Below are 8500 nucleotides of genomic sequence, written 5' to 3' on the forward strand. Positions count from 1 at the left end.
CTTTCGAAAGAAATCGCGGCTCCTGGTTTTGGTTACACACACATTAATTATTTATTTGTAATACTCTTTCTTTTATTCCACTATTTACACCATGCAGCTACTACATCACAAACATTTAATTATCTTCTTCTTTGGAAATATCCCCAAACAATCGTCCATCTTCCCCCATATCTGTTTAGCGCTCGTCGTGTGTATTAGTTCCAACTTTAAAACTAAAACGAAAAACTCTCCTACCGCCCTGAAACAGAAAGAAAAACGAACATCTACTGTGAACTAAGATTGCCCCAAATTGGCAAACCAATCACACCACGAGCGTCGATTTCAGTTCAGGAACCGAATCGACATCTTCTGCTCGACATCGGTGCGCTCCAAGGCACGGCAAAAGTCCTCGAACGTGATCTTGCCCTGGCCCATCGAGTCCGCCTCGACGATCGTCCTTTCGGCGATGCTGTTCAGTTGATCCTGACTGATGTTGGCACCGACCATCATCTGCAGGATGCTCAGCAGCTCATCCCGCGAGATGTTGTCATCGTCGTCCAGGTCGTACATCTTGAAAGCGAACAGTAGCTTCTCCTCACGGTTGTTCAGCTTATTCTCCTTGTTCGGCTTGATGGGGCGGAAATGGGCCAGCACCTGGGTAAACTGGCGGAAGTTGACCCGATCATCACTGCTGTCGGCAAAGAACGAATGGACAATCCGTTCGCACAGTGGATTGATGGCCAGCTCCGGAATCCGTAGGAAATCCTCCCGAGTCAGTGTTCCACAGTCGCTGCGATCCAGTGAGGTGAAACGCGAATACAAACGTTCGATCTGGTTCGGGGTGACTGCGAAAAAAAAAACAAAACAAACCAATCACGTGAGATCGTGCTTAGCAATTGTGGTAGCTAATGATCCACCAAGCAAACATGCTAATTGCACACATCGCCTCTCAGACAACGTAATTAAAAACGCCAATCAAAATCCACTACACGGTACTAGGTGAATACACATCGCTGTGATAAGCGACCGATGATAAGGCACCTCAAGTCCTCGAATATTGAAACCATAGCACACAGGTAGGCCTACTTATCAAACTCGTGTCACCTCGACACAGTGAACAGCACCTCCCAACAATAAAGTCCCCAATTATTACCGTTTTACGAAGAGTCGTCGGTACAAAGCCCCATCCATTAGCAGTAAATGAAAACTGCAAACACCCAGCATTGATTGGGAATTTTCCAAGGCCGACGGAACACCGCCCCCAACCGCCCCTCCTCGATACTCACATCCAGTTTCCTCGTGAATTTGTGTAATTTCCTCCTCCCGGAGCAGCAGTGACGATTTATTTCCCATAACTGGTAGTTTATGTTGACGAGAAGCTTCAAGTTCAAAGGTTGTTATTCGGCACAAACAAGCAAAAAAACACTGAACCCTAATCTTTGCTGACCACAATACCAGTCACTTCCAACTAGCTGTCGTGACTTTGACCGAATGACGAGCTCCAAAAGCCGAAGGGGGGCGAGTGTTTTTGAGAAAAAAAAAACAACTGTAAAACACGACAGCTGGCAGCCGTGCGTTCACATAATAAAAAAAAATCGCTGGGCCATTCAGAAACGCCCGTTTCGCCCGGCTTTAGGATAGGGCTGGCAGACGGTTCACGTCCGATGAGGGAAATGCACACTCAAAAATATTACTAAACGAAGGTAGATTAGAATTTATTCATTTTATGGTTAAGCCTCGGAAAAATCACAAATGGCGTCGTCTTAGATGTATAATACACAGGCATTTTTTCAACAAACTCAGAGTTATTTTCACTCGACGCAAGCTTTATACCAACAATCAATACGAAACTAACGATTTTAAATTGGCTCACTACTTGACTAGCCTATTGGTCCCAAGCAAACGATTAAAGTTCCCTATTCTAATCGAAATTCTACTACTACACAATGTTTGTTTTGATTAGCTATGAAAGTTTGACAGATAAAATGAGGGGTTAGTGGATTTTCCTATGTTTCGAGGGGTGAATCGATTAGCTTGGGACCGAAGATAGTACCAGAGCTGAGCCAAAAAGCTCGATCTTCGAAGCCTTTTTGATCAAGATACAGAGCTCTCGACAGAGCCTTCTCATCCGGAACATCGATTTTCTAGCGCAAGATTCAGCACGACGGCAAGGCAAAACAAAATGAAAACAAAATATCTGTCAAATGTAGTAGGGGATCCTCTCAGGGAGATCAGGCTTGCTAGATTATTTCTAGATAAACATTTCAAAACGTCCTATCTTCATTGATCGATTCTCTTAATCGACTTTCTCTGTCGCTAATAACTCAACATCAAAAGCATTCCCTGCTGTGTTCAATGTTCTAAGCGCAAAATAGTAACTTCTGCTATAAAACTTTGTGGCAAAAATAGCACGAAATGTGGGCGTGGATATCGAAAGAGAAAGTCGATGAAGAGAATCGATCAAAGTACATAGGACTTTTGAAATGTTCATCGAGATTTAGCAAACCTGCAGCTGAATTCCGGGCATAAATTTCAACGAAGGGAAAGAAATGTCTCCGAAAGAAATGTCTTCGATGAAAAGTATGCCCGGAATTCGGATGCTGCAGTGGGGAATCGGTTCGTCAAAACTATTTAATGTCTCGAATCTGGAACGATGGGGGGACGATGTCACATATTTCACAAAACCCACACAAACACCATCCGTTCGAAAGTCGCTAACGTTAATAATTAAATTATTTCTCATGAAGCACACTTCCGTGTCCTTATCCCGAATTAACCAAAATTTGTCTGGCTTGTCTCCGCCGACCAGGATTCAATGGGCAAATATTCGGTACACTTCTAAGGATGCTCTCGAAGCGGGTGTTCAGATTACAAGTGCTGACCATACGGGCAGAGAACTGGAAAGATTATTTCCTATTAGATAGAAAAGAATAATAATTAAAAGACGATATAACTCACGTGAAAAGCATAATCCAACACCGGTGACTAGTACTTCTGGAGGGTGGCGTTGACAATGTTGTTCAACTGAACACTCGAGTCCCAGCAGAAACTTAATGATGTTGCAGGAAAACTAGACCGGCCTTTCACCGGTTACAAGATTCTATTGTTCGGAGCGTTCTGGATTTCAATTATCGTTCTTTTGTTGAAAAATTGCGGTTTGAATGCACGTAGTTTTAAGATTATCTACCGAGTCGAGTATAGTAAGATAAAAACGAGTACTGAACAAGATACAAAATGGCTACAATAGAGCGGTTAAAAATAGACCAACCAGTGTGAAGGTTCACATTTTTTATATTTTACCTTGGTCTATTTTAGTTTGACTGGTCCAAAAGTGACATAGATTTAAATCTAGAACAGACCACCGCTAAAGATGCCCTAAGGCTGTGTTCCATTTGGTGAATTTTCACTTAAATTTGACAGATGGAAAATTTTCAAATAAACCTGCTTTTGTACCAGACTTATTTCTGACAGACCAGGAATCTATTTTGACAAACATATTCTCGAAAATAGAAAGATCAACAGCAGAGGGATTTTCGAACATCTTAATTTATTTTCGAACTGTCAAATTTAAGTGAAAATTCACCAAATGGAACACAGCCTAGGCTTGCATTCTCTCCCTTTATACCGACCTTTGCGTCGGTACGGAGAGTTGCGATTTAGCGTAACTTTTATACTACATATTTAGATTTCAATATTTTTTGAGTGTTCAGTAGATTTTGTTTGTTACCGATGAAGGTTTCGGGCGATTATGAGCCAACAGGTCTATGTCAAGGTCTATGCCATAAAAAGAAAGTTATGTGAATTTTTTGGTAAAAAATACCGTTTGCTGTTTTTCAGTTAAGCACACGATAAAGCACTGATTAACTGATTATGATCCTGCAATCCGTTTTAGTGATGTTGAATATTTGGGCCCAATTGCGCAAGTTGAAACGAAACATTTTTTTGTATGAACACTTGTATGAAAAAGTTTGTCGTTTCGACTGCTTGCCCCTTAAATTTGGTGTTAAATTTTCGGGATTGGGAGGATAGCTCCAATTTTCCCACCGCTTCAAAGGTTTCTAGACTAGATGCCCTTCGGAATCGTTTCGTACCACACGATCATTCCAAATGCGGCCCTGCTGATGATGCGACTCGAATTCAACGAACTGTCAAAAAGCTAGAACCAAAAACACGCGATTCGTTTCACTTTTTCTGGGAGCGGCTTCTATTTTCTCCGAGTTTTAGACAAAAATTACAGAAGCTAATTTCCACTACTTGTGGCGGCATTACCATCGATAGTTTCATTAAATCCAAATGGATGAAACGGAAAGTGCTCGGTTGAAGGAAAAAGCCTCCGGTGAAATGGACGCCGAACTGAAGGAGAAGGATCCAACGGCGGAAGAGAGCACGAAAACATTGGATTCGGAAGATGGTAAGTGCCAATCGGTAATAAAGTCCTTTAAAAAGTGATAATCTCTGATAAATTATGACACTCGAGCATGTTAGAAAAGTAAGATTTTCCAACTTGTCACACGAAAATACCAACATTTTTGCCGGATCCGACTCAAAAGTACCCTATCTCTATCCAAAACTGTTTACTTCTCATATGTGAAGAAAGTTCAAGAAGTGTTATTTCGCGTCATTGAAAAGTCTGGAAAAATGATGGGTGAGTGTGATTCACTTCAAGCATCCTTTTCTAGAAAATCTATTCTCAAGCGAATCTCCATTGGTGTCTTTTTCGTTGTAGGTTTCAAAAGGGCTGCAGAGGATGAGCCGGAAATCAGTCGCAACAAAATACAAAAATTGGACCAACCGTCGGTTGCTATTAGTGGGAAATACTTGGAGGAGGATTTTCGGGAACAGTTCAACCAAAGTTGGTCTAAGAACGAAGCCCTACGGGGGAATGATTACCAGCTGAAAAGTGATCCTTTTCAGGTAGCTATTTTGCAGGGATTTTTAGAGGAAAACGAAAAGGAATGCGAAGTGACTCGTGAGTTGGAACGGGAATTCACCGAGATGGATTGGAAGCGGAAGCAAATGGATCTGTATGAGTTCTACCAAACGATGGACTTGTGTGCGGTAACGAAGAAGTTTTTGGCTGGGTTCTACAAAAATCTGAAAGAGAAGGTGCTTCCGATGATGCAGGAATTGACTGGGATCCGGTTGAGTAGTGTTTCGGCATCGTGTTCGATGTACAATGCGGGAGATTACTTGCTGGTGCACGACGATCTGTTGACCGATCGAAGGATTGCGTTCGTGTTTTATCTGAGTCCATGGGAGAGTCACCGGCAGTGGTCGGCTGAACACGGTGGAGCGTTGGAGCTGTTCAAAGCTGATGAGAATATCCTTCCCGTGTTCCCGGTGACCGATTGTATATACCCTCGGAACAATCAGCTGGTCTTTTTCAAAGTCTGCGAGAAGTCCTTTCACCAGGTCGGGGAAGTAACGACCTTCGAATATCCAAGATTGACGATCAACGGTTGGTTCCACGGACCCGTCGACCAGGAAAGTGTTCCACATTCTTCCATAATCATCGACACTCACTATTTCGGTTCCGAACCGGATGGGATGCAACTCCCCGAGTGGATTAACAACGTCTTCCTGATCGATGAAGTCAAGTACAATGTTCAAAAGAAGGTGGAAATGTTTTCCGAAATATCGCTGGGGGAGTTCCTCAATCCGGATATTTTCGACGTGATGGCCGAAACTCTCCGAACGAGCACCGATCTCAGGTGGGTCATCAAAGGTCCGGCCCATCTGCGGAAGTACGAAATTCTTGATTTCAGCACCGTCAAGTCCGGTCCCCTGTCGGACCTGTACAAACTGTTCACGAGTCGGGACATTTTCCGCTTGCTACACGAGTACACTGAGCTGGACCTGGCCGGTCCGAAGGCCAAATCACCCACCTGTGCCATCGAGTTGCAGCGTTGGCAGAAAAGCTGCTACACAGTCATCGGTGATCCGACGTCCTACTCGGATTGCACCCTGGATGTGCTGCTATATCTGAACGCACAGGAAAATGTGGGCGTGGTGACCTATCTCGTCCCGGATGGGGAGCAGCATCCCAGCAGCAACTCGGAGGAACCGGACGAAGCCGATCCGGTCCTGTTGACCGTGTACCCGAAGGACAACGTGTTGAATTTGGTCTATAGGGCCGAAGGAACGACCAAGTTTACCAAGTACGTGTCGAAGAATGTGTTCCTGGAGCAGGAGCAGGCCGGAGGAAGAAATGGTCATCCGTACACGTACATTCTGGCTTGTAGCTATAGGGAGTAAATAATAAACGATGCGTATGCTTTTGATTGAGACGAAACTTTGGTTTGGATTTGTTTGTGGGGCCGGAAATTGGGCTCAGAGAACTATCCCTATTACGAATGCTTGTTTCGCATAAGCTGGCGTAATCTGACGTTTCTATTTGGTTCAAAATCTGGTACATTTAGCGTAGTATTTACATAATTTTAACTAAGGGCAAAATTATCGCTACGTACATTTTCATACACTATCACACGTACTCAACAGACTCCATCCACTTCTACGCCACGTTGGCCTTCGTCGTGGTTATCATCGTGATTGGCGTTCCCATGTGGTGGAAAACCACCGAAGTCTATCGCGTCCCACTGCCGTATTCGGAAATTGAATCACTGGACGACGTCCCCATCAAAGCTACCATCCGAATGGGACTGTTCACGAAGTCCAAAGAACGGCGGGACATTCTGCTGTTTGAACTTGGCAAAAAGTTTGAGAACAACTGTGAGTTCTAGGTTCAACAAACGACTTATTGACGGTTGACTAAAGGTTAAAAAATTATTCCAGTTGTGTTCAATCTTCAGTTGGAGGAATTCTCGCTAGATCCGACCATTGCTGAATCAACAAAAACTCCAGCAGCGTTGGAGGCTGCAATCCTAACGCGCTATCCCCTAGGTCTGGGAGAGTTTGCACTCATCGAGTGGGGCAAACTGGAAGACGATGTTCTGGTGACTTCCGAACGGACGGCCTTCATTTCCGAGAGTGCCAGTAGGTTTTCACTGTCATTTGGGTTGTCATTTCACTAAACGAATATTTCTTCCAGCCTCCCTGAAGATCTATCAAGTGCTGTCGTCATGGATACTTCAGGAGTACAAGCTCAAAGCTATCCTGGGTTCGAGGGACATGCAAACGAGCAAGGGTCGTCAACTGAGGCTGAATACGGCACCGATGCAACCGCACTACGAGATACTGATTTCGGTGCTGAATCCTCGGCCAGACATTCAGAAGATTCACTGGAATGCCCGTGCTGCTGCCGAAAGTAAGTTTCAATTCACACTGGGCTTCAACAGTTTCAGATTACAGAAATTGAACTTTCCAGACTACATTATCCCTTTTCTGAATGGCCTGTCAACGATCGCCAACTTCACGGTAAAAACCCAATGGGTCTACCAGGTTGAGATTCATAATCCCCAGAAGCAGATTCCGGACGAAGGCAAACTACACAGACACTATGCCATTCAGGAGGATGCCCTGCCGCATGTCATCACGGCGTTCGAGAAGAAGCTGGGTAATCAAATTTCAAACGACCCGGCGATCCATCTGGTGGTGTACGTTCCTCCGTGCGGACTTGCTCCTCTACGAATCTACCGCAAAGATGGCAGCCGTGCTTCCACCAACAACGTAGAAGCGTTCACTTCGGCCAAATGGGGCGGAATCGTGCTGGCGAATCCTTCCGAGGATGCAATCGCAAAGTGCATGGAGAACCCGTCGGGCAATGCTGAAATCTACATCAGCTCCCAGGATGTGATGCCAGTGCTATTGTACCAGTTGCGAAAGATTTTCGATCTCGAGAATAATGTAAGTTTCGTCGCAGAACTCTATCTAGCCTAGCTTTTACTAAAGGTTTTTGTTTTTTCTAGATCCCCCTACTAGACTCTAGCATAATCCCGTTCAACTCAATCGAACCCCGCATCTGGGAGGTGGACAACTTTGTCCGCTCCAACACCATCTACCGAATCCACTCGGCAACGTTGACCCTGCAGTCGCTGATTCAGCTGCTCGGTGGAATCGACTACATCGTAATCAACGACCAGGTCGGAGCGGCCATCAAGGATGCCCACGAGCGGATCATTCTGGCAAAGCAGCACCTGCTGGCCAATCGACTGGCGGAGGCTGCTGCCGAAGCGCGGCGGGCATACGTGTCGGCCGAGCGAGCTTTCTTCGATCCGAGCATGCTGGCCCTGCTGTACTTCCCCAGCGAGCAAAAGTACGCCATCTACATTCCGTTGTTCCTGCCCATCATGATTCCGGTGATCTTCTCCTTCAACTCGATCCTTAAGTTTTTGAGGAAACGGTTCGGTAAGCAAGGTGGAAACAAGCAGAAGACTGAATAAAGCAGAGGCAGACGAGCTGGTGGTTGGAAAGGGGGGAGGGGGTCATCAAATTGGTGCCAGTCGATCCGTTTGCATGTGTTTGAACTCCCTAATTTGAACGAGTGTGTGTTTGTGTTTATTTACAGAACAGAACTTAGTCTAAAATCCATATTGATGTTGACATTTGTCAATTTGTTACACTT

General features: G+C 44.8%; 2 protein-coding genes across 4 annotated transcripts; one reads left to right on the forward strand and one right to left on the reverse strand.

Moving 5' to 3' along the window:
* Positions 1-26: 26 nt before the first annotated feature.
* On the reverse strand, positions 27-1442 carry elm (calcineurin like EF-hand protein 1 elm). Its single transcript, XM_065220539.1, has 2 exons — positions 1266-1442; positions 27-824 (listed from the first exon to the last, which is right to left on the reverse strand). The coding sequence occupies exons 1-2, from the start codon at positions 1330-1332 to the stop codon at positions 322-324; spliced, it is 570 nt and encodes a 189-aa protein (XP_065076611.1). The 5' UTR covers positions 1333-1442; the 3' UTR covers positions 27-321.
* Positions 1443-4135: 2693 nt separating this feature from the next.
* Positions 4136-8468, forward strand: LOC135699966 (prolyl 3-hydroxylase sudestada1-like). 3 transcript variants are annotated; one of them, XM_065220293.1, is made up of 6 exons: positions 4136-4390; positions 6478-6708; positions 6772-6972; positions 7028-7243; positions 7304-7782; positions 7845-8468. In XM_065220293.1, exons 1-6 carry the CDS (start codon positions 4273-4275, stop codon positions 8316-8318), a joined length of 1719 nt encoding a protein of 572 aa, XP_065076365.1. In that variant the 5' UTR covers positions 4136-4272; the 3' UTR covers positions 8319-8468. The 3 variants fall into 3 exon arrangements, with proteins under 3 accessions (XP_065076365.1, XP_065076367.1, XP_065076376.1); XM_065220295.1 differs by lacking the exons at positions 6478-6708; positions 6772-6972; positions 7028-7243; positions 7304-7782; positions 7845-8468 and adding an exon at positions 4706-6271; XM_065220304.1 differs by lacking the exons at positions 4136-4390; positions 6478-6708; positions 6772-6972; ... (1 more) ...; positions 7304-7782; positions 7845-8468 and adding exons at positions 4444-4624; positions 4706-6271.
* The last annotated feature ends 32 nt before the right edge of the window (positions 8469-8500 follow it).

This window comes from Ochlerotatus camptorhynchus, unplaced genomic scaffold, assembly GCF_037179485.1.
Source record: "Ochlerotatus camptorhynchus isolate MF236.1 unplaced genomic scaffold, CSIRO-AGI_Acam_v1.1 ptg000010l, whole genome shotgun sequence".
In the NCBI taxonomy this organism is placed as follows: Eukaryota; Metazoa; Arthropoda; class Insecta; order Diptera; family Culicidae; genus Ochlerotatus; species Ochlerotatus camptorhynchus.

Bases quoted from the DNA above. Each gene is read 5' to 3' on its own strand.
- elm (XM_065220539.1), bottom strand. From the start codon at position 1,332: ATGGGAAATAAATCGTCACTGCTGCTCCGGGAGGAGGAAATTACACAA. The intron at 825-1,265 runs GTGAGTATCGAG...TTTTTTTCGCAG, and splicing joins AATTCACGAGGAAACTGGAT to TCACCCCGAACCAGATCGAA.
- LOC135699966 (XM_065220293.1), top strand. From the start codon at position 4,273: ATGGATGAAACGGAAAGTGCTCGGTTGAAGGAAAAAGCCTCCGGTGAA. The intron at 6,973-7,027 runs GTAGGTTTTCAC...TATTTCTTCCAG, and splicing joins CTTCATTTCCGAGAGTGCCA to CCTCCCTGAAGATCTATCAA. The intron at 7,244-7,303 runs GTAAGTTTCAAT...TGAACTTTCCAG, and splicing joins TGCCCGTGCTGCTGCCGAAA to ACTACATTATCCCTTTTCTG.